We start from the raw sequence: 22,727 nt of genomic DNA, 5'->3' as shown, positions 1-22,727 counted from the left end.
CATATACGAAGTGGACGTCCCAGACCGAGTTTCTTGCTCTCCTTCTTTTTTCCGGAAGCCGCAGGCCAGGCTTGCAGTGCTGGATGCTCGATTCTTTCTCTGCCGACTGGCTGGCTGACTGGCTGGGATGGGAAGCTTTGTTTGTACAATTAAATGGGAAAGGCTTGTCTTGTTTGAGTTTCTTGATTGCGGAGGCATCGAGGTTGAGCTATGGATTGGTGGGGGATGAATGAGAGCGAGGAAGAAAATAAGAGAGGTGTCTGTATGTACATGATGAGAAAGGGTGATAAGAAAGAGGGGAGTGCATTTGCTTTTCTGCAGTCATGGTCAATTCTTGATCATTGGGAATGGCGCATAACATGGATGGGCGTGAATGGTAGTAATGAGTGTGGGGATTGCTACTGAATACAAGGCATGCATCGATTGATTCTCAAAGTGTCTCGAAAATGACACGAATGTACTATGTAAACTTGAGAGGAAGTGAGTTGACAACCAGACAACCTCCTCGATTGAGTATTTTACCACGTGACCATTGCCAAGCCTCATCGTCAGCCGCGCAAGCTCACGAAGCTCCTCCAGAAATCCACTCCCCCAACGAGCTCACGACTCTCATCACCTTCACAAACTCAAAGGAACTCAGATTTGAATCGAACTGCTCTCTGAGAGACGCAGCAAGTGCAGAACAGAACAAGGAATAGCAAGATACAGCAGAGCGAAACGGATCGATAAGCACGATGCCCGAAGAGCGCCTCTGGAAGTTCAGGAAGCCGGAATGGATGAATAGTGCTACGGCCAGGAGCGCAGGCGTATACTCGGCTGGAGCGCTGGTATGTCTTTAATATCCCTCTATACCTCAGAGAAATGATGTTGGGGGAAGAGGGTATCAGGCTGCCTCATGCCTTCCCCGCCTCCAACCAACATCGCTTCAACTCCAGCCCTCCTCGAGAGGAGGACGTTCTGAAGATGGAATTGGATTGATGCTAATGGATACAGTTCTCCCTCGCCTTCTTCATAATGGTCGACGCGGCCGTCTGGTCTCACAGCGCAAAAAACGGCAGCGACCCGCCCATCCACATCAACTTCGTCGACTGGCTGCCCCTGATCTTCAGCTCCCTCGGGATGCTGATCATCAACTCTATCGAGAAGACTCGACTCTCCGCAGACAGCTTCAGTTATAGTGGGAATGGTGTTGCGTGGAAGGCGAGGGTGGTGCTCTTCCTCGGTTTCGCCAGCCTGGCGGGAGGCATGGCGGGGGGTGTTACGGTGTTGGTATTGAAGTATATTGTGCCGGAGACCGTGTGGCCGACGCTTAGTATGGGGGTAAGCAATGTGGCGGCTAATGGTTTGGTTATGTTGAGGTAAGTGATGTGTGTATGGGAGAGGGGAAGAGTGCTAATGGTGATAGCTCGGTGGTGCTTTGGATTAGCCAGAATATGGAGGATGAGTATTCTTATAACTTGGCTCTGTAGGAGAGCTCAGCTGGTAAGAAGGGACTGGGAATTGGGGGGGGTAGAGGATTGAGGAGGGCAAGGGGGAAACGGGTGGGTGATGAGAACGAGGCTATGGAGCATGCAACATGGAACGGAACAAACTATTCAGGCGTTCTTTCTTTTTGTAGTTATAACTCTGATGTAAACGTGAGCGATCAAGCGGTATTTTTCATTTCTCAATCGTTTTCTCCATCTACAAAAGCTTCACCAAGCACCGTGATGTCAAACTTCACTTTTGGACTTGCAACTCTTAACAATCTAATTCTAAGTATACAAGAAGCAGATACTCTACTTTAAAGACTATAACTGCTGCATTTTAAAATTCAGCGCAGATCTCAGAGCTCTCAGAACAATTGAAGGAACCCCAAGCCACCCACCTCAAGCGGAGCTCCGAGGCGCGTCCACCAAAAGCTTCGCGAACTTCAGGACAGAACATCGGAACATACTTCAACCCAACTTCCAATTCACGCCCAACACCACAACACCAATGGCCACCAAAGACAAACCTACCTCTTTACGATAGCCTTCCCTCACCGTCTTCAACCATTGATCAAGGAAGAGATCTCCACAATGGCAGAACCACCGAAAGTCTTCAAAGAAGCAGTCCCCAAAGCGGCGACGGGCAACTATAATAGTATTGCAGCGCAGTACGCAAGGGCCAAAGCTGCGAAGGAGAGCGAGGATGAGAGGAAAGTTGGGGGGATACTGGCTGGTTTTGGGTTAGGTGGGGAGAGTGCGGGGAGGAGGGGAGGGGCGAAGAAGGAAAGCAAAGGCGCGTTCGAGAGGTTGAATGAGGTGAAGGCACAGAGGTTTAGAGGGGAGTGGGGGTGGGTTGTTGGGTTTTGGGTTTGGTTGCTGTGAGTTATATCCCATTTTTAAGGGGGGAATGCTCCCAGGTTCGCAGGGAAAGGGTGGAGCTTGAGCGGTTGAAGGGACAGGGCTAATGAGTTAGAATAGATGTATACACGCCGCGGGCCTCTACTTCTTCACCAAAGGCTTCCTCCTCACCCGCCTCGTCCTAGAAGAGAAATCCTCTTGTACCAACCCACCTATTACTCTCAGCACCCAATTTCAAGGAGCAGGCACACCAGAAGCAGGATGTTGGCACCCTAAGACGTTCGACAAGGCGGTTGTGATCATCATCGATGCTCTGCGTTACGATTTTACGGTTCTTTTCGAGAACAGCACCGATAATCCGAGCCAGGCATTCCATAATGCTCTACCATTTTTATACGAGACGGCGGAGAAGCAGCCTCGGAATGCCTTCTTGCTGCCGTTTATTGCGGACCCGCCTACGACGACTTTGCAGAGGCTGAAAGGCCTTACTACCGGCACACTACCTACGTTTGTAGATGCAGGCTCGAACTTTGCTGGGACGGCAATTGAGGAGGATACTCTTCTCATGCAAATGAAGGATGCAGGAAGGAGGATCGTACATTTGGGAGATGATACATGGACTGCGCTCTTCCCGGGGTATTTTGAAGAGGGGATCAGTAGGGCGTATGATAGCTTGAATGTCTGGGATCTCCACACTGTCGATAATGGCGTTACGGAGCATATCATGCCATTGCTAAGTAAGGAGAAGAGAGGGGAGTGGGATGTCATGATAGCGCATTTCTTGGGCGTTGATCACGCGGGGCATAGATATGGGCCTAATCACCCTGCCATGACTGCTAAACTGGAGCAGATGAATGTCGTGCTGAGAGAGGTGGCCGCGGCGCTGGATGAGGAGACATTGTTGGTTGTCATGGGTGATCATGGCATGGATGGGAAGGGCGATCATGGTGGGGAGAGCGATGATGAAGTGGAGGCTGCGTTATGGATGTACTCCAAGAGAGATGTGTTTGGGAGGACGAAAGTCGATTATAGGACCCCCCCGGCGACGGCGAAGGAGAGGCCTGTTAATCAGATTGATTTGGTGCCTACTCTTGCTCTATTGCTTGGGTTACCAATTCCTTTTAACAACCTGGGAAGACCGATTGAGGAGGCGTTCGCGGGTGTGAAGGGCAATGCGTGGGAAAATCTTGCAGCTGCGGCGAGGATGACTGCTGCCGGCATCAAGAGATATCAAGCTGCGTACTATGTAGCAAGAGGCGTGGACGAAAGCACAGTCGATGGTTCGCCAAAGGCACTGTGGACCACCGCAGAAACGACTCTTGGGGCTGGAAAGCACCAGAATTGGAAGGACGGGTATACGACTTTTCTAGCGTTCCAGGAAGAGACACTCAGGATTTGCAGAAGTCTATGGGCGAGATTCGATGTTCCTTGTATGATTCTGGGGATTGGAATCCTGGCTGGTGGAGTGCTAGCCTTGATGCTTTATGCCAATGGGAATTCTAATGATGGGGATGCGGTCAATGATCCTGAGTTGGATCGAGCGGAACTGCAATTGGAGTTGGACAATTTTGCTAAGGGAAACGCTACGGCCCTCGAAGATGAGACGACCACTAGACTACTCTTCAGAGGAGCTTTAATGGGCAGTCTTTTGGGCGTTGCTCTTTGCCCGGCTATTTGGGTCATGAACCAGAGCGAGAATGTCTTGGATTTCGGTCTCGCTGTGGGATCAATATCTGGACTTCTGGGAGTTTGGTACCAAGATATGAGACGCAGAATGAGCTTTGCCAACCCTTTGCCTACCACCATCTGGGGATGGCTCGCTGTCATCTTTACTGTAAGCCAATCCATTGGCTTTGCCTCGAATTCTTATACCATCTGGGAGGACTCCATTCTGTTGTTCTTCGTTGCTACATTTGGAGTTGCTTCGGCATTTTCGTCGCTTAGACTTGAGAATGCTGCTGATAGAGCCTTGGGTATCTACCATTCAGTGGCTTTTATTGCATTGGGATGGGCAGCTTCATTCTCAAAACTCTGCAGAGAAGAGCAGATGCCATACTGTCGATCAACTTACTACGCCTCGGCAACCTCGTCAACCTCCGCTCCATGGCAACTGATAATTCCATTCGTCATTGCAGCTATTCTGCCTGCAATCGTCAAATCATTCTATACTGGCAGCAGATCCTATGAAGGTTTGGCACCGGCTTGGATCTCATGGGCTTTCCGATTCGGTCTCGTCCTCAGTGCTATCTTCTGGACACTAGATGCTGCAGATGATGGCGAGTGGTTTCCCAACTTCCCCTCTGGCTTGCTGAAAAATATCCGCGTCCCAATTGCCCAAACGGTCTTCGCCCTTGCCCTTGTGGCAGGCTCAATAGTCTTCGGCTATGCTCCTCCTTGTATATCAATCAGCACGACCGCCACCCCAACGCCAGGATCTCAAATCACCAACAGCTCCGGCGCCCGAGTCACCATCCTAGGGTTCGCCAACGCCCACGGCACACGGTACCTCCTCCTCGTAACCAACATCCTTCTCTGCGTCCTCATGATCCAAAAGCCCATGGGCGCCGGCGCTATCTCCCTCATGGCTTGGCAAATCCTCACCCTCCTCGAAATCCTCGACCTCCTCTCCCTAACCTCCTCCCCAATAGGGCCCATCGTCTTAGCGCTCCTAGGCTCCTTCCACTTCTTCAAAACAGGGCACCAAGCAACATTAGCCAGTATCCAATGGGAATCGGCGTTCATACCTCTACACACAATCCGCTACCCCTGGTCCCCTGTCCTCGTCGCACTCAACTCCTTCGGTGCGCAGATCCTGGCCGCGTCCGCTGTTCCCCTACTCGTACTATGGAAACAGAAACCGCGGAAGAAGGGATTGTTAAGGAGTGTGGTCACGGCATTGAGTTGGCATGTGACGTATTATGCTGTTGTGTGTCTTGCGACTACGATGTGGGCAGGGCATCTGAGGAGGCATTTGATGTTGTATCGGATCTTTAGCCCGAAGTTCATGACGGCTGCGTTGGTACTTGTGGTTGTTGATGTTATTGGGATTTGTGTTGCGCTGGTGGGGGTGAGGTTTAATGGTTTGAGTGTGGGTGACGTTTTTGGCTGGGCTTGAAATAGGCTCGATCGATGTCAGAGGGGGATGGATTGTAGAAAATTTCATTGGGTTACTTGAGCATATGGGTGGAGTTGTATTTTAGATTGCATAGCGAGAGGTCTGGGGATCCGGAGCATCTGAACAGTTGAACTTGAGGAAGTGAGTCGAGAGGATCTCAAGGTATCCTCAGAATGAATGAGAAAGGGGTTGAAAATAAAGCCGGTCTTGGAGGCCTCCCCCCAAAAAATAATGTCAGGAGTATGAAACGATGATAGCCAATGGATTGTGATCCTTTGAGATTCGATCACGATTGGTCTTTGATCTTTCTGTTGCTTGCGTTGGAGGCCTCCAATCATCACGTGCAGAGAATCGGGTGGGATGGATTGTGGGTGCCTCCAAACCTAGAGCCTTACCACTTTTGTGTAACATTCAACCTCTATTTCCTTTCCCAGTGACTATAGTCTACTTTATCAATTACTGTCATGGGCTACGGCTCTCTTATTGTTTCGATCCTCTCTTCCCATTCTCATTGAAGAAGGCATCACGGTTCAATATGCTCACTTCTTCAAAATTCCGATTGTTCTCCTTCTGGGTCATCCTTTTCATCATTGTTAAGTCGCAATGTTACAATGATGCGGATGCGTCGTTCAACTATGGCAATTCTTCCATAGAATTTGTCATTGAGTGAGTTAGGCCATGAATTTTCCGAAGCCTTGAAAATATACTCCGACTAACAGCTGAAGCCCGAGAATCGAGGGAGCGGTAACTACAATCACTGAGTTACCAAGCACAGTCAACCCCAGTCTTAATAATAATCATCATCTCCCGTATTCTACGTCAGAGCCAGTCTCTGCAGCACCAACACCGCCGCTTTCTGGAGATGGACACGATACAGAACAACATGGCCAAGGCATGCCGGACGAAGTGCCAAGAAATGCAACACCACCAGTCAGAGATCTCGACGCAAACCCGCCTGCAAACAGATCACGCCCCACAGATGATGGTTCAAGCCGCGAAGCCCCTGCTGGTGAGCCTCTCGCATTGCCCGCACTGGGTGCTGCTGCTGCGCTTCTTGTCGGGGCCAGGAACAGGAGAAAACCCCGTGGCTATCCCATTGTCTGGGACTGCGTGAGTGATTGCCCAAAACCACAACCCTCCTCTCTGAGATTAACGGACGCCTGAACAGTGTAGCTGCGGACGCTCAGGTATCAGTATCTTGTTCGCTCGTTGTTTTGAGTGCGGTGTTCCCCGATGCGCCTTCTGTACTCCCACGAAGCTGCAGCTAGATGGACCTCGTCCTCCACCAACTCCCCCTCCAGACCGCAAGAAGCGAGAAATCCGTGGTCTGCCTCTGCCAAAACTCACTGAGCTCACCGACGACATACACCAGAGAATAGGTGCTTTTCTCTCCTTTGACGATCTGGTTCAATTGAGTCTAAGCTGCAAGAAGTTATGTACGGCATACAAACCGGTCTTAGCAAAAAATCTCCGAGTAAGTCTCATATCTCCAACGCTCAGAGTGCTTCCATTGAGTCCACCAATCAAAACAATGCCAAGAATTTTGGGTCACGAATACCAAGAATAAAGTTTGATCTTCGAGTCGCTGTGGTACCACGTTCAAGCATCATGCTAACCTTCTGCAGCTCAGTGAAGAACGCAGATCTGCAGAGCTGCGGGATCAATGGACAACTCGAGCGACTTTAAGTCTTCCTCTCGACAACGAAGAGGTCTTGGAAGCCATGGGAAATAGTATGGTGAAGATCTCGTCTGATCTAGCAGCTTCTGTTCCATCGACAATGATGGAGCCGCAGTGGGCAATAGACGACTGGTTGCTCTCATTTATGAACTGCGACTTCGAATCAACTGATGAAGAAACCATCAAGTCCGGACCCTTGCCGTTACTTGAGGATGCTCTTGAAACGACTTCCCCTACACAACCGCACATGAAACAACCATTGTCCCCAGAGGTAGTGTACATTCCCAATGACTTGACAGTGATGATGTCAGAGGAAGAAGATCGACAAAGCCAAATCGCCAACGAAGAACGTAATTCTGATGACGACGCAATGAGCATCGACGAGGGAGGGGATATCGAAGACTTGTCACAATCCGACCGCATTTCGAAGGTCGGCATCAATGTAAATGGAAGATCTCTCTACACTCAAGACGACGAAAAGAAGGAACTGGAGATTGCCACACCATCAATGACTGATACCCCAACAACGGTCCACTCCTCTTCATATTCAGAACCTTCCCCAGCCACCCCTGGCTTTCAACCATCGCCAAAAACGGGAACAGGGAACTACACTTGTCCCCATTGTCCTAACAAATTATTTCCACGAATGTGCGATTTCACGTGAGTCGTTTTTTGACATCTGACCTTTAAATAGATCACAACTTCAAGAACGCTAATCGGAGAGTTCCTCGTTCGCTAGGAAACACGCCAAATACCATATCAAAGATCTCCAGTGCTCTATCTGCAAGAGATTTTTCAGCAGAAAGCAAGACCTCGTTCGTCATGGAAAGGACCGACATGAAAAGCGAAGTGAGCAATATTATTGTCCACACGCCAAGTGCCGAGCAAGGAACAGAAAACCCTTCCCACGCAAGGACAACTTGACAAAACATTTGAGGAACATACACAGTAAGGACAAAAATGAGGAAGACGAGCAGGAGGGGCAAGGGGATGAGATGGAAGAGCACAAGCCTAAGGAGGAAGACGAGGATGAACGAGACTATCCCCCTGTTTCGGAAGCTTGACAGTTGTTGGATTGGAGTAGTGGTGACCTGCTATTCATATTTGCTCTTCCCAGCTCTCCTGAAATGCAAACTACTGTGATAAACAGGGCCAGCCTGTTGTGTTCGACAGGTCTCGGGCGTCCTCACGGCTTTATGTTAGATTGATCTGAGTACTAGCTCAATCGACTATCTGACTGATTCATTTCATCTGATCTCAAAATCCACCGCCATCTCAATATTTCTTCAACGGACCCCGCATTACTTCACCGTGAATGATCCCATGTACATAACACTCTATGACAAGCTCATAGTGTGACCCAACCAGACGCAAAACTAAAGGGCTAGCATAGCCAAAAATGTGAACAACTTTGTCACCCGGTTGGAAAGTACTTGGACCTCAACCGGCATATCCACTCATTGTAGTGAAGAAGCGCTAAGACTGCGGGTGAGAGGCCAGATTGAGGTCGGAGAAATCGGCACCACGAAAAGGATTATAGGTGGTAGTGATAGGCTTAAACCCAGGGAGTGAGAGATCGTTGACCTATTCGTTGATCGTTCGGCCGGCAACGATGATACTGTGACTATTTATGTATCATTCTTCAAAAGCAGGATATTTCGAGGCGGCAGTATGGGTGGAGGAGATGAGCTCTTTGGGTAACTCGCGACATTGTTGTAGGAACAATGACAGAGAAACGGGAAACCAATCGCTCGGGGGGAGTGGGCGATTTGTAAGCATTGATCGAGAGGTGACATTGAGGGTCTCAACGCCATTATATCTACTTTTGTGGGACTTGGATTGGTGTAGTTCTGGATCTGAGATAGTTTGTTTGACTCTGCCTGAGCACATTTCCAAACCATCAATCGTGTCGACTATAAAGCCTCTGGCTATTAATGTGTTGTTGTCATCAGAGGAGCTAGCAACGGCTGCAGACCCTTTATCTGCCTAAACTTTTCTCTCAGCTACTATGCGCGAGTTGACAGTGCTGGTGACTCTGAAAGTCCAGTCGGACCCAGGAGGGGACGGGCATGTCTAGTTGTCGAGGATAGACAGGTAGGTTCGCAAGACTGAGAACATCAAAACGCCCACTTTCCTTGATTAGGGACACGACCAGCTGCTTATATACTTCATCGACAGACAATGTATAGTTTGGACTGGGAACAATCTTGGCACTGTCATAAGCCAGATTAAGTACTGCAAATATTTTGTATCGGGTGTCCGTACAGAGAGCCATTCCGGTTCGATAAAGTGCTGGTGAAGGGAATGGTACACCCGGTTGTTGGTCGAAGATAGGCTCGGGCGAGAGAAATTGTGTCGTAGTCAAGCACATTTCCCTCGATCAGAGAAAGGCGAGGCATATATATGGCCGCAGATTTTGAGAGAGCGTCGAGAAATTGAGCTAAATCTTGCGGGTCCAGAGTTTGCGACTCGCAAAAGAACATTAGTCGTTTCGCAGCCACTGTTTCCTGGACAATCCACTGGATGACGGCGGAGTCAGCATCCTCTTATTTTAGACGGTCTAAGGAATGCGATTTAGCAAAGTTGGTAAAACTGAACTTTTTTTTGGTGTGTTGGGAGTGCATGAGATGAGGAGAGAGTATTTCAGAAATCGAGAACAAAGAAACCCCTTTGCCCTTACCACCCGCTTCCACCAGCCACCAGGCGCGTTGCAGAAGTTTATGGAATGCCGCCACTCCTGTGAGTCCATCCTGCGCATCAGACGGTTATTCAGGACACTCACGAACAATGACGAGTCTCTGACCAAAGCGCTACCACCAGACTTCACCCGCCCTTCTAACTCCCTGGACTCCTCAGAGATCTCGCGGATGAATTCCAAAGCTCGAGAAATCTCGTCTCGTTCTGGTCCAAGCCAGACTGTCACCAACAAAGTTTGCGCATAGATATCACGCATTCGCAAGATTTGAGTGTTCCATTAGGTAGTGTCATCTTGATCGATACACAAAACAGCTACCCACAATCGTATGCTGCAGAATTCATGGGACTGTCAGCTCTCAAAGCTGCAGCTAGATTCCTGTCAAACAACCATCCGGAAGTCATTGACCACGATTTCCTCTCCTCCATCACTCATTTCGAGGCTGGTGTCCTTCCAAGCGTAGGAGAGTGCGTGGTGTTCCAATCGGCAGTCAATGGTCGATGTCTCAACAAGCAATGCAATACTCCTGGTGCATTCGGACGAAACGGTAAGACTATGAGCAATCGGATCTCTTTTGTGTTGACATCCAGCAATTCGTACTCGAAAGTATTTCTCGATTGGGTGAGGGTAGAAGTGCATCTCTTCAAGAAGATGAATCCGCTACATGCGCGTGTGCGAATGAGAAGGTTCGTCATGGCATCGAAGACCTCAGATGATGAAGAGGCATTAGCGAAAGACTTCTAGAGCCCTCAGATTTGCTCTCCTTATTAGCAACTTGATAGACGAGGAAGCTGGGGAGTCCCGTTTCTGAACTTCGACTCTGTGCTCAGCACAGCGGCTGAGAAATGGTTAGAATTATCCGCAACCTTTGATTGGTGAATTCCAAGCCCTTGTCACAATCAAGTGCGTTACTTCAAGCTCATATCGATCGCGGGACGACATAGCTGAAGCCCGATCATCCATTGTTGGTGATTCCTGAAGAAAATGGCCGAGGGAGGAGGTTGGAATGAATGCCGAGGCCATTCGCGCCCAACCTAATCTCTGGAGAATCACGTGAGCACAAGTGAACCACGGGTGAAGATTCAGGGCATGATTTCAGAATTTCAGACAGCCAATCAGATGAGACTTGTTTTTCAGCAATTTTTCGAGTTTTATTGCCTATTTCATGATATTTTGTGGGTTGGATGATGTTGTAGGAGGAGCGGTTTCCGAGCCTCGCGAGGAAGGCTGCGCACAGATAGAATTCGTGGCTTCAATTCAAGATTCGAACATCCCCACCAACTTACCACACAACACAGCCATGAGAGAAACCATACGGCGGCGAATTGGGACTGGATGACAAGGCATTACCTGAAGAATCTGCTTGGCGCACAGTCTTGACTGGGGCTCATCTGCTCGCCGTCGATGTCCCTTGTACGAACCCAATAAATTGCCAACATGGCAGCGAACAAGAATCTCGATCCCACTACGTGCACCACCGCTGCGGAAGCATTCAGATATCCTCTCCCGCAAGTCCGACAGTTTCACCGAAGTCTTACGGCCGAACTTGATGAGAAGAATGCACGATTGCGAACCCTTGTAGGCGGAAGCTACAGACAGTTGCTGGGAACAGCAGAGATGATTCTGCAGATGAGGGAGGACATTGGCGATGTTGAGGACAAACTCGGGAGAGTTGGTAAAGGTTGTGGGAGGGGTGTCATTGGGGGAATGGCAAGCGGTCTGGGGAAGATGCAAGACAAGACGAGGGGGGGCAAGGATGCGGAAGAAATGGGGTGGTCGGCCAGAATGAAAGTTCTGGACATGTGTGGAGTTGTTGCTGGAAAACTTTTGAGGAAGAACGTGGATGGTCATGCCGAATCGTCAGATGGGAGAGGGAAGAATCTTGTGCTGGCTGCGAAGGTCCTCGTGCTCAGCCGTTTGTTGATGAAGAGTGTCCTTGAATCAGCATCACGAAGAAGCGCAGACGTAAAGGCATCGGTGGAAGATGTCAAGAGAAAACTGGATTCCCTGCGAAGAAGACTATCCGGAGCGATCAAAAGGACACTTGAGAAAACTGTTGCAGACAGTCAGAGGACCAGCCTCATCCAAGCACTTTCTGCATACAGCCTGGCTAATAGCTCTGGAGCAAAAGACGTGCTGTGGTATTTCTTACGTGTGCGGGGTGACGCTCTCGCTCTGACCCTTGAACCTACCGCAGACCCCAGACAAGATAGCCAAGCAATCTTGAGATCTTTGGAGCTCTACACCAAGACGATGCTTGATGTACAAGCATTGGTTCCTCGACGACTTTCGGAAGCACTCGCAGGCTTGAAGACGAAGCCCTTGCTTAAAGACGAGGCCCTTCGGGATTTGGAGGGCTTGCGACTAGATGTCTGCGAGAAATGGTTTGGGGATGAGATCCTGTTCTTCATTCCCTATATCCGACACGATGATATAGAGGGAGAATACGCCGTATCCATGCTCAAGGGATGGGCCAAAAAGGCGTCGGAGGTTGCGTTAGACGGACTGACAAAAGTTCTGGAACGGATGGCCGAGTTCAAGACGGTCGTAGACCTTCGGACGGAAATTCTTGAGATTTGGATCAAGGAAGGAGGCAAGGCAAAGGGATTTGATCCTTCGGTGTTCCTAGATGGGCTGAGGCAAGTGATAAATGATCGCATGGTACAGCTACTTGAATCAAGGGTCAGCAAATTACATCTCGTCACCACGGAAATTGAGGCGACGTTAGGCTCGTGGACGAAAGGTATCACCGACAAGCACGAAAGCTTATGGGACGATACCATGCTGGAAATGGATATCAGTAACGGAGCGGCCCTCTTTAAGCAGGGCGTTCTGGCCCGCACTCATGGCAGAAACGATGCTGTATCAAGAGCATTCCGAGGGTATCAGACATGGCGACATCTCGTGGACGAGATTATTGTTGTCCTAGAGCAGCTGAAGAAACAAAGATGGGACGATGATCTGGAAGATATCGAGGATGATCTGAGCTTGGAATCAAGAAATGCTTTGCTGAGCACCGAAGATCCACAAATGTTGCAGAACCATTTGGATGAGAGTTTAAGCAAGGCTTATACAGCTCTCCACGAGAAGATGGCCTCTTTAATTGCAGCTTACAAAGACAGCGATTATGTTGGGCAAATATCTGTTTATGTTCTTCGCATAATCCGAGACATTCGTTCAGAACTTCCCAAAAACGTTTCGTTGCAGACATTCGGTCTCTCACTGGTCCCCGCCTTACACGAAAGGCTTGCAAAAACAACCTCATGGGCATCGCTCAAAGTTTTGGATGGGACATTTACCAGGAAGAGCGTTGCCGGAAGAGCGTTATGGGAAGGCGATCCAGAGCTCCCAGTGCAGCCTTCTCCTAGCACTTTCAAATTTCTGCACTGTCTTCTTTTAGATATGGCGAAAGCTGGTGCGGATCTATGGAGTCCAAGAGCGATTCGGGTGTTGAAACGGAATCTACGTGCGGAATTGGGCCAACGGTGGACTGCAGCCCTGAAAGTACAAGAGGGGAAGGATTCAACTCAGGTCAATGGCAATGCAACAAACGGGGAAGTTGACGAAGAGCACCAGGACAGGCCCATCGAGCAAGAGCACATTCCCACAGTCATTGAGCACGACAACACCAAGGAGGTACTGAAACAGACCTTATTTGATGTTCTTGTTCTACAATCTGCTCTTGACCTGTCGGAACTAGCTGCTGAGGATGAACTAAAAGTTTTAGAGGCGACCATACATTCAAAGTTAGATCTTGACCCAGGGTCACGGAAGAGGCTTCAACAAGTTGCAAAAGAATATTGGAAAAGGACAAGTCTGTTATTCGGACTTCTATCATAGACATCACTGAAAATATCAGCTCAAATACCCATCAAGAAATCGCTCTTTCGTCGTGAACATTGGCTTGCTCAGCCTTCCGGACGAGGCTGGATTTTTGCGACAGGGGTGCATTCACGTGGCAGGATGTCTCTATCGAATGCCCGATAACCAGGAAATCTCAAACTTTTGTCAGCACTCCCCAACCCCGAAGTCATGTCAACGACACGGCTTACCTTCCTGTATCCGCATTTATTTCGCTCAATTCGGGTCAGTGAACCTGCGACAAATACTGTACGGTTACGCGCACGACGTCCTCAACAGCAATGCTTGAAAACGAGAAGCTTCTTAACGACAGGGAGGAAGGGGCAACGATTTGTCCAGCGACATGGCAAAGCTGTGGAACCTTTTCTTCACCATGGAGACGCTGAAGATAGCCTGAAGGTTTTCACGCCCGAGGAGGATGGGCAAGAGAGTGACAGAGGCAAAGAAGCAGGAAAGAAATTGCAGGACACAACGGCCGAAGATGAAGATGACGGGAACTTGGGCAGGGAACCCTCCTCGTCTGCGCCATTGTCAGAGGAGACACAGGCAGCTGCTAGATTGCCTGGAGATGACGGCGCGCCTGTTGATGAGAAACTAAGTGTGGACGAACCAACGCCACTACAAACAGCTGCTTCAAACATGAAGGATGTTTTACCACCGCTCGAAACGATATTACAGATGCCACCGCCTGAAACTGCAGAGGAAAGAAATGCAGCAAAACCGCCGCATCTGCAGACGCCACCATATGTTCATCATTTCGATACCTATACATTAGTACAGCAGGTCGAGGCTGGAGGGTTTACAGAGGCGCAAAGTATCACGGCTATGAAGGCTGTGAGAGGATTACTGGCGCTTAACCTCGACGTCGCGAAAGCAGGTCTAGTCAGTAAGAGCGACGTCGAGAATGTGAGTTGGCCATTGCTTTATAATGCAGGAACTGTGGCTGATGACATTAGGAAACATATCTCTTCCGAGCAGCATGTTCTGAGCTGAAGACAGAAATATCGAATAGTCGCAAGAAGACTGAGGAGACTATGCGCCGGGAACGCACACTCTTGCAGCATGAAGTCGATATTTTGAACCAGAAGATGACCCAGGAGCTTCTTGCTCTTAAAGACGAGCTAAAAGGGATGTTTGATGATCGAAAGATGGATGTGAGAATGGAACAGAGGGCGATGGAGAGCAAGGTATGTGGTGTCCCCTTTTCAAATATCATCCAGCTCACACTATTACAGATCCAAGAGCTGAATTACAAGATTACTGTCATGCTCAACAGCGACAGTAAATCCGAGGTCGAAGGTCTAAGATGGGTGCTGACAAGGAGATCCGTGATGGGCATCCTTTTCATGGCCTTCATGGTCCTGACTTCGCTGCGTTATGCCAGCTACAAATCCCATGAGGATGAAGTTAAGAAGAAGAAGGAGGCAGGAATGAAGGTCGACGAAAGAGTTGAAGATTTACCAGCTCAAGGCGCGGCAGAGATTTTAGCTGCAAATTGAAGCTTCAGCGCATACCCCCAGACGATATAGCCTCTACCTATTGTTTGGGAAGATCTTAGAAGATCCTGCGGACTCCATGATACCCGTCGCGAAGCCACTAGGACTCTTCGCAAAAATAAATGAACATCATTGATTGATCTAAAACAACCCCTGGATCACGTGACATTAAGCTAGTCTCGATTAGGGAATTTGATTCCTCACCTCACATAATACTGTTGGCTTTCTCACCTTCATTGATCGCATCTCAGTTGGCCAGAGATAGCAACAACACCACCATGTAATTGAATGAAGCTTCCTGGTTCAATGCACGACTCTGCTTGATACGAAAGATCCACAGTCCGCTGCATTTGGCTTCTCGTGGTTGTTCTTTTATGTTTCACACCGGCATCTGTCCAGTCAGGTGATGCTTATTACGGATTGAGAACGTCAGTCCTTGTACTCGAATGAGATCCTTTGGAATCAATTTGGAATTCGGATAGCACCCAACCACCATGACTGAAGAAAGTTCCGGCTCCTTCGGCTCCTTCTGGCAGCGCTCAATCGATAAAGTATCGTCCAGGACAGTCAAGTTTATGCCCAACGTAACGACCCCCGGAAATGGTAATTAAGATTCTTCATTTGTGGCAATTTGAGCAGAGCCCTTATCTACATTTTCTTCGTCCTGTCCCCCGTAGCATTCCTGCAGGGCAGCTAAAGAAGTTTGTCTAGTGGCCCCCATTCGCCGAAATTTGGCTGAGACAATCTATCTTGGACTTTCGTTCATTGACTGACAGGGATGACAGGCAATTCCGTAGATGAAGGAGATTCGCCTACTTTAACACAGAAGCAACGCCGACGAGCTCAAGTAAGAAAGGCTCAAATGTCAGTCTCCCAGTCGAACAAGAGTTTAAGTCTTGGGGCTCCAACCTGTAGTATTATTAACAAGACATAGAGAACACCGAGAAAGGAAAGAGAACCATGTCAAACATCTAGAGCAGGATGTGATCAACCTCCGCGAGATGATAGCCCAAGCAGAAACCCAGTCTGTGCTCTTCAAACACGAGAATGAAGCCATCAAAGCGACACTTCAAAGCTCAAGCATCCCGATCTTAAATATAGCGCCTGTCACCAGAAGTGTGTCTGAACAAAACTCCGAACCCGCCACTGCACCGAATCTAACAGAACAATATCCCCAAGGCAACTTTAGTATCTCAGGCTCTCCGCAAAACTCACAATGGCAATCCAATAATTCGTCCAGCCATAGCCTTGTGAGCATGACATTCGACGAAATGATCGATGCCAGCTGTCTTCAAATTACCCCACCTACCAACTTCGCCCCGGACAGTGATATATTCTTGACCTCTCCCGAAATCTTCGACCTCCCTCCAAATCCTTACGTGCCAGTCGCTTCTTCCGAGCCAATGCCTCCGTCTAGCTTCCCAAGCCTCAATCCAGCGCTTTCCAAGGCTCTCCCCAAACTTCCAGACGAAGCGACAGCCCCAATATCACAGGAAGTTCTCCAAAACCTCTCAACAATAGCAATAAACTTCATCCTAGCGTTCGTCACACTCTCTCGTTGTACCCTTTCTTGAACTTCGACTCAGCTGATATTCCTCACAGACTCGAACACCCATGCCGAACGCACTTTCACGCCCACGACCAAACCTTCGATCCCAAAGGCTCCCCTTCAGGCCACGAAATGATGGCCTCCACACTTCTCTATTCGCACGCCCCGCCTCCGGTTTTCTCCTCTTTCAATGATCCACCGCTCACATCCAACACTTCCCCCACACAAAAAGTTGAATGGAGAGCTCCAAGCCCAGAATTAAAGCAGCTCTACGCTATGTCGCAAAGCTTGCCAAAAGGCGACTGGGAAATCACGCCAGTGCAAGCGTGGTTCTTGCTCATGGGGAGACTGGGTGTTAGTGCATTGGTGGAAGGTGGTGGGCAAGGCGAAGGGAATGAAGGGTTCTTGGCAAAGTTGAAGAAGGGGCTAGCGAAGCTGGTTAATTGTTTTGCGTTTGGTGCTGTGATGGATGAGGCTAGGTTTTGGGAGGTTGTTGAGGCAACTTTGAGGGGTGAGGATGTGCTAGGATCAGCGTAGAAAAGGTTGGAGCTATGTGGTGGGAGTTGAAGGTGGAATTGCATATATTCTTCATGCTTGAGCATTTACTGCCTGTGTAGTTCTGGGGGGTCATTAAAATCATGGTCAAATGGGATGGAATAAATCATCATGTAGTTCTGACCTTCACCGGCGAACATCTGGTTCCATCCACACCATTTCCTGAAAAGCATGGCGATAGATAACCTAACCATATGCTCATAGCTCGTCCTTGATATCGTGAGAATCGTTCTCTGGTTCAAGCAGTACTGGTTCCGGTACTTCCTCGACTATTGGATCTGGATGAATCCTCCTATAATCTCTGACCATATCGGTCAACGCATTCAAGTGATTGAATTGACTTCCATCCTCTCCAAGCCCCCAAGCAAACACGCCACCCAAGTCCTTCTCCTTAACAATCAGCGGGAACTTTCTCGCAATCGCCTCCGGTGTATCCCAAGTCCAGAAAATATTCTCCTCCGAATCCCAATAGTAAAATCCTCCGCCAACTTCATCATACTTTCCATCCCTTTGCGCCAGTCTGAACGAAAACGCAAGCTCCTTTGGCACCCTGTCGTTCCATGCGAACGCTCCGCATTGTCCGAGGTCTGCTCCAGTCTTTGGATCCTCCATCAACACCGTCTTGCACCCGATAGGATTCTTCTCACATCCGCCATTTGGATCAGTCCTGAACCACTTTACATAGAATGCAAATCCAAGATTTATTCCCTGTGGAGGGACTCCAGCTTCAAGGTAAGCATTGATAGCATCCAACGAAGCCACGACCCCAGTGTGATGCTTCGTCACATTGTCTCTTCGATTCATCAAGTCGTATGTCATGACATTCAAGAAGTTCAGCGAGCGGCTGATCTTTGGGAGGCTCTTCTTGGTAAAAGCTAACATATCTCTTCTGAGTCCTGGCACTGCAGCTGAGATGATTGCGTTTCGGCCGAGCGCGTAACGGATTTCGGCAAGGAGCATGGGATAGTGTTTAAATTCTTTTACTTTTCTGTCGTAGCTTGTGTGCTGCTTGTAGTCTTCGCCGTTTCCGCTGTTTTGTAATTAGAATCTACGGCATTTGAAGGGACATTAGTCATACCAAGGATATTCCCAATCGATATCAACGCCTGGTTGTGATTAGAATTAAGATTGTCTGGGGGGTGGGATATGGCGTACCATCTGCTCCAGTTGCATCAACCATGGCTTTTACATTCTTCGCAAATAGCCTTCTGGTATTAACAGTCGTTGAAGCTTTAGAGAAACCAGTATCGCCCCAGCCTCCGATTGCGATCATGATTTTCGTTCCTTCAGCGAATTTGGAACGGACTTCTTTCACTGTGGTGAAAAGGGGCCATTCAGAGACTTCCTTTTGGTTGAAAATTGATGATTGCATAAACGCAATAGCAACGTGCGTGACCTCTGACACCATTTCTAGCTCTGGAACGTTTTGGTGTTGCCTGAATAGGGAACATGATGAGCGGGGGTTTTTTGATTGAGGAGGAGATCATACCCTGTTAGGTACATCATATATCTCGCCCTGGCTGATGAGGCCATTGCCAGCATGGCTATGAAGAAGTAAAGCAACATGACTTTATTCAGCGGACCAAAAGCCCAAAAGCGGGATGAAAACAACACTGCAATAGCAAAGAGGAAAAGAGGTCAAGAGAAAGGTTTATGAAGAGATTTACGGGACTTTTGTCACACAGTACCAGCATACACATCGAAAAAAGCAAAACGTGGGATTCGCGATAAGCTCCTCCCAGGTAACGATTGGAGCTTTCAGCTTGTCAAGCCCAAAAATCCGCCCTGTCTGAGATGAAACTTCCCGGCACGTGACTGGACCGCGTAAAGCTGTTTCTGGACCGCGTCAAGACGCGACAAGCAACTTCAACACCTCGACCATCATGGCTGTCACAAAGGGCGACGAGATGGGCGAATCGTCCACCGCTGCGGCAAAGCAACTTCTGAAGCCGAACTCTAACGGAATTGCAAACTATGAATTACCATGGTAAGGACCCCGCGTTCTAGTGAGATATCGCGGACTGAACATTTCAGGGTTGAGAAATATCGTCCTGTCTTCCTGGATGACATCGTGGGCAATACCGAGACGATTGAACGACTGAAGATCATTGCGAGGGAGGGAAATATGCCTCATATGATTATCTCTGGCATGCCGGGTATTGGGAAGACGACTTCTGTCCTGTGTCTCGCCAGACAGCTCTTAGGAGATAATTACAAGGAGGCTGTGTTAGAGCTGAATGCTAGTGACGAAAGAGGTCGGTCAATTCTCTCGAAGTTACGGAGCAATCGCTAACACAGTGTTCAGGTATCGACGTTGTGCGGAATCGAATCAAAGGCTTTGCCCAGAAGAAGGTCACTCTTCCTCAAGGCCGACAAAAACTCGTTATTCTCGATGAAGCAGACAGTATGACTTCTGGGGCGCAGCAAGCACTTCGACGTACGATGGAGATCTACTCTTCCACAACAAGATTTGCGTTTGCGTGCAATCAATCGAATAAGATCATCGAACCCCTCCAGTCTCGTTGCGCCATCCTTCGATACTCCCGTTTAACGGACGCACAAATTGTGAAGAGGCTATTGCAGATCATTGAGGCGGAGAAGGTTGAGTACAGTGAAGATGGGCTTGCTGCTCTTGTTTTCAGTGCGGAGGGTGATATGCGGCAAGCAATCAACAATCTACAGTCAACATTTGCTGGCTTTGGATTTGTGAGTGGAGACAATGTGTTCAAGGTTGTCGACTCACCGCATCCAATCAAGGTCCAGGCAATGATCAAGGCATGCTACGAGGGAAAAGTTGATGCTGCATTGGAAACATTGAAGGAGTTATGGAACTTGGGATATTCGAGCCACGACATTATCAGCACGATGTTCCGAGTCACCAAGACGATTCCCACTCTGAGTGAGCACTCGAAGCTAGAGTTCATCAAGGAGATTGGGTTTACACATATGAAGATCTTGGAAGGTGTACAGACGCTACTTCAGCTCAGTGGATGTATCGCGAGGTTGGCAAAGCTGAATATGGATTCGAGAAAGTTCATTGCACCAAAATAACGGACATATGAAAGCATTGTCAGGCGTTTATGGGGTCTGTGTAGGATGGCTGGTCGGCGTACATAGCCATATCATTTGCATGAAGCTGAGAATTTCATGAACTTCGATTACTCGTAAACTGGCTCTCCTCATGATGACTTCTTTGGCGCGGAGCTTGCTCATACTCCTGCTCATATTGTTCCCAAACGGCTCGGTCTCTGATCATACGCTTTTCCATTCGGACCTTGGCTTCGTACTGCCGGATGCTGTGATCAGCTTCTAAACAAGAGCCCATTATCATGCCTAGATGGTTAGTTACAAATGCATTGATGTATGATGTGGAAAGTACCTGACATCTGAAGAAACCTAAAAATACTCAGCCATTGAAGAAATGTATTACTCAGAAAAACTTACACCTTGAACTGAATAGTCAACCCTCTATAGATAGGAGACATTACATATCCAGCAGCACCGAGAATGGCAGCACCAGCACCCCACTGACGCCTATTAGTCCATATGTCTCCCCATCTTGAGGAAGTTCGTACTTTTACAGCCCCAGCTACCGCCCCTCTTCCAGCCTCCCAAGCAGCACTGTTTGCCTCATCACTCGTAAGACCACCAGAAGTAGGCATTTGTGTCGTCTCACATCTGTATTTTGTTTGTTGAAGATCGCGTGAGACTTGTTAGCAACGTCATGAACTCTGTTTGCTCTGTTTGCATTGTCCCGAACAAACGCCGATCTCGCGGAACATTGAAAATGTCTCCCGCTCCCTGAAGAGCCACCACAACCCATTGTACACCACAACGATGGTCGCATCAACTGAGCAGAGAGTCCGCTCGGCGGCTCTCTCACGGGATACGAATGAGACGAAAATCCAGCTTGCGATCAATTTGGACGGAGGAGAATTCCCTTCGGACACGGATAGCCAGCTTATGAATGGGGGAGAGGGCCATGCTACGCAGGCTTCGAAAAGCCAGACTATAGCTATCAATTCTGGTATTGGATTTCTGGATCATATGTTGCATGCACTGGCAAAGCATGCGGGCTGGAGTTTGGCGCTCAATTGCAAGGGAGATCTCCACAGTACGTTTCTAGAGTACGGGAGACACTGTTCACGGGGAATTGAGGCTGATGGGTTCTGCGAATAGTTGACGACCACCATACCGCTGAAGATGTGTGTATTGCACTCGGTTCAGCATTCAAAGATGCTCTTGGCACACCTACAGGTCTGGCACGGTTCGGATCCGCATATGCCCCTCTTGACGAAGCTCTGTCAAGGGCAGTGGTGGATCTCTCGAACCGGCCATTCAGCGTGATAGACCTGGGATTGAAGAGGGAGAAGATTGGAGATCTGAGCTGTGAGATGATACCGCATTGTCTTCAGAGCTTTGCGCAGGCGGCGAGAATTACAATCCACGTTGACTGTATAAGAGGTGACAATGATCATCACAGAGCAGAATCGGCTTTTAAGAGTCTGGCAGTGGCTATCAGAGCTGCAACTACGAGAGTAGCTGGACGAGAGGGCGAGATTCCAAGCACGAAAGGGACATTGAGTACTTGATTTTAGCTTTGAATAAAATACCCGTCTGTTTTATCCCAAGCTGCTCCCAAAATCTAGACTTTTTCCCCGCAACCGCGCTAGCGGCCGCTTCAAGAAATATTTCCATCGTGATAAATCATAATCTGCAGCCCAGCCTCCTCAACGAACCACACAATCCGGTACAATGGCGCCCTCGCGAACGTCTACCGTGAAATCCAAGCATGCGTCTAAACATGCTGCGAATAAATCTGGAATCAGGAATAGCAAGACAAGTAGCAAACCACAAAGTGATGGCGTCTCGAAGTCCAAGAAACCGAAAGGCAAAGGCCCACCTCCGAAACCACAAAAGAGCGCTGGGAATCTCGCGACGTTGAGGAAGAAGCGGAGAGTGTACACGGAAAAGGAATTGGGGATCCCGGCACTGAATATGATTACGCCTGTTGGTGTCGAGAAGCCGAAGGGGAAGAAGAAGGGGAAGGTTTTTGTGGATGATAGAGTAGGTCCTTGCAAAGAATTTAAGGGGGAGGGGGCTGACGATGTATAGGAAAGCATGATGACAATTCTCGCCATGGTGAACGCGGACAAGGAGGGCCAGATTGAGAGCAAGATGATGAAGGCACGGCAGATGGAAGAGATCCGCGAGGCGAGGAAGGCGGAGGCGGAGAAGAGGCAGGAGATCCGGAAGGCGAAGTTGGATGAGACTAAAGAGGGGATGAGGAAGAAGAGGAAGAGACCTAGTGCTGGAGAGGAGAAGGATGATACGAGGAGTGCCGGGACGAGGCCGTTGAAATTGAAGAAGAAGAAGAGCGTTTCGTTTGCTTGAGGGGCATTGTATGGATTGATGGCATTTTGAGGCGTTCTGGCGGGGGATGTTGGGAAC

The 22,727-nt window shown here is 48.9% G+C and overlaps 12 protein-coding genes across 12 annotated transcripts; 9 read left to right on the top strand and 3 right to left on the bottom strand.

Annotated features, from left to right (window-relative positions):
• The first annotated feature begins 588 nt into the window (after nt 1-588).
• K444DRAFT_622789 (UPF0220-domain-containing protein) lies at nt 589-1,771 on the top strand. Its single transcript, XM_024882167.1, has 3 exons — nt 589-827; nt 994-1,358; nt 1,406-1,771. The coding sequence occupies exons 1-3, from the start codon at nt 735-737 to the stop codon at nt 1,467-1,469; spliced, it is 522 nt and encodes a 173-aa protein (XP_024726125.1). The 5' UTR covers nt 589-734; the 3' UTR covers nt 1,470-1,771.
• A 163-nt stretch (nt 1,772-1,934) lies between these two features.
• K444DRAFT_577542 (uncharacterized protein) lies at nt 1,935-5,835 on the top strand. The gene is made up of 2 exons (XM_024877576.1): nt 1,935-2,347; nt 2,448-5,835. The coding sequence occupies exons 1-2, from the start codon at nt 2,061-2,063 to the stop codon at nt 5,440-5,442; spliced, it is 3,282 nt and encodes a 1,093-aa protein (XP_024726124.1). The 5' UTR covers nt 1,935-2,060; the 3' UTR covers nt 5,443-5,835.
• Nucleotides 5,836-5,857: 22 nt separating this feature from the next.
• Nucleotides 5,858-8,354, top strand: K444DRAFT_622787 (uncharacterized protein). The gene is made up of 5 exons (XM_024882166.1): nt 5,858-6,108; nt 6,168-6,552; nt 6,611-6,916; nt 7,068-7,780; nt 7,860-8,354. The coding sequence occupies exons 1-5, from the start codon at nt 5,978-5,980 to the stop codon at nt 8,182-8,184; spliced, it is 1,860 nt and encodes a 619-aa protein (XP_024726123.1). The 5' UTR covers nt 5,858-5,977; the 3' UTR covers nt 8,185-8,354.
• Nucleotides 8,355-8,895: 541 nt separating this feature from the next.
• K444DRAFT_622786 (uncharacterized protein) lies at nt 8,896-9,640 on the bottom strand. Its single transcript, XM_024882165.1, has one exon. The coding sequence runs from the start codon at nt 9,489-9,491 to the stop codon at nt 9,120-9,122; it is 372 nt and encodes a 123-aa protein (XP_024726122.1). The 5' UTR covers nt 9,492-9,640; the 3' UTR covers nt 8,896-9,119.
• A 47-nt stretch (nt 9,641-9,687) lies between these two features.
• Nucleotides 9,688-10,806, top strand: K444DRAFT_670897 (uncharacterized protein; the record flags this gene model as incomplete). Its single annotated transcript, XM_024887684.1, has 2 exons — nt 9,688-9,859; nt 10,099-10,806. 2 exons carry the CDS (start codon nt 9,688-9,690, stop codon nt 10,557-10,559), a joined length of 633 nt encoding a protein of 210 aa, XP_024726121.1. The 3' UTR covers nt 10,560-10,806.
• A 446-nt stretch (nt 10,807-11,252) lies between these two features.
• On the top strand, nt 11,253-15,315 carry K444DRAFT_670896 (uncharacterized protein; the record flags this gene model as incomplete). Its single annotated transcript, XM_024887683.1, has 4 exons — nt 11,253-13,629; nt 13,828-14,582; nt 14,633-14,863; nt 14,912-15,315. 4 exons carry the CDS (start codon nt 11,253-11,255, stop codon nt 15,173-15,175), a joined length of 3,627 nt encoding a protein of 1,208 aa, XP_024726120.1. The 3' UTR covers nt 15,176-15,315.
• Nucleotides 15,316-15,410: 95 nt separating this feature from the next.
• Nucleotides 15,411-17,366, top strand: K444DRAFT_294842 (uncharacterized protein). The gene is made up of 4 exons (XM_024871677.1): nt 15,411-15,775; nt 15,949-16,036; nt 16,107-16,712; nt 16,775-17,366. The coding sequence occupies exons 1-4, from the start codon at nt 15,667-15,669 to the stop codon at nt 17,256-17,258; spliced, it is 1,287 nt and encodes a 428-aa protein (XP_024726119.1). The 5' UTR covers nt 15,411-15,666; the 3' UTR covers nt 17,259-17,366.
• Nucleotides 17,367-17,474: 108 nt separating this feature from the next.
• On the bottom strand, nt 17,475-18,842 carry K444DRAFT_549546 (glycoside hydrolase family 18 protein; the record flags this gene model as incomplete). Its single annotated transcript, XM_024876466.1, has 4 exons — nt 17,475-18,306; nt 18,355-18,382; nt 18,432-18,712; nt 18,766-18,842. The coding sequence occupies 4 exons, from the start codon at nt 18,840-18,842 to the stop codon at nt 17,475-17,477; spliced, it is 1,218 nt and encodes a 405-aa protein (XP_024726118.1).
• A 317-nt stretch (nt 18,843-19,159) lies between these two features.
• K444DRAFT_549108 (P-loop containing nucleoside triphosphate hydrolase protein) lies at nt 19,160-20,327 on the top strand (the record flags this gene model as incomplete). Its single annotated transcript, XM_024876426.1, has 3 exons — nt 19,160-19,263; nt 19,311-19,531; nt 19,582-20,327. 3 exons carry the CDS (start codon nt 19,160-19,162, stop codon nt 20,325-20,327), a joined length of 1,071 nt encoding a protein of 356 aa, XP_024726117.1.
• A 94-nt stretch (nt 20,328-20,421) lies between these two features.
• Nucleotides 20,422-20,938, bottom strand: K444DRAFT_549508 (uncharacterized protein; the record flags this gene model as incomplete). Its single annotated transcript, XM_024876460.1, has 3 exons — nt 20,422-20,609; nt 20,656-20,672; nt 20,721-20,938. The coding sequence occupies 3 exons, from the start codon at nt 20,936-20,938 to the stop codon at nt 20,422-20,424; spliced, it is 423 nt and encodes a 140-aa protein (XP_024726116.1).
• Nucleotides 20,939-21,078: 140 nt separating this feature from the next.
• On the top strand, nt 21,079-21,935 carry K444DRAFT_622779 (imidazoleglycerol-phosphate dehydratase). Its single transcript, XM_024882164.1, has 2 exons — nt 21,079-21,390; nt 21,456-21,935. Exons 1-2 carry the CDS (start codon nt 21,114-21,116, stop codon nt 21,866-21,868), a joined length of 690 nt encoding a protein of 229 aa, XP_024726115.1. The 5' UTR covers nt 21,079-21,113; the 3' UTR covers nt 21,869-21,935.
• A 96-nt stretch (nt 21,936-22,031) lies between these two features.
• On the top strand, nt 22,032-22,670 carry K444DRAFT_638721 (uncharacterized protein; the record flags this gene model as incomplete). Its single annotated transcript, XM_024884298.1, has 2 exons — nt 22,032-22,343; nt 22,392-22,670. The coding sequence occupies 2 exons, from the start codon at nt 22,032-22,034 to the stop codon at nt 22,668-22,670; spliced, it is 591 nt and encodes a 196-aa protein (XP_024726114.1).
• Nucleotides 22,671-22,727: the final 57 nt, after the last annotated feature.

The sequence above is a fragment of the Hyaloscypha bicolor genome (assembly GCF_002865645.1).
Source record: "Hyaloscypha bicolor E unplaced genomic scaffold K444scaffold_191, whole genome shotgun sequence".
Taxonomy (NCBI): domain Eukaryota; kingdom Fungi; phylum Ascomycota; class Leotiomycetes; order Helotiales; family Hyaloscyphaceae; genus Hyaloscypha; species Hyaloscypha bicolor.
Note: the sequence above shows the minus strand (reverse complement) of the source record. Positions and strands in the feature narration are given on the sequence as shown.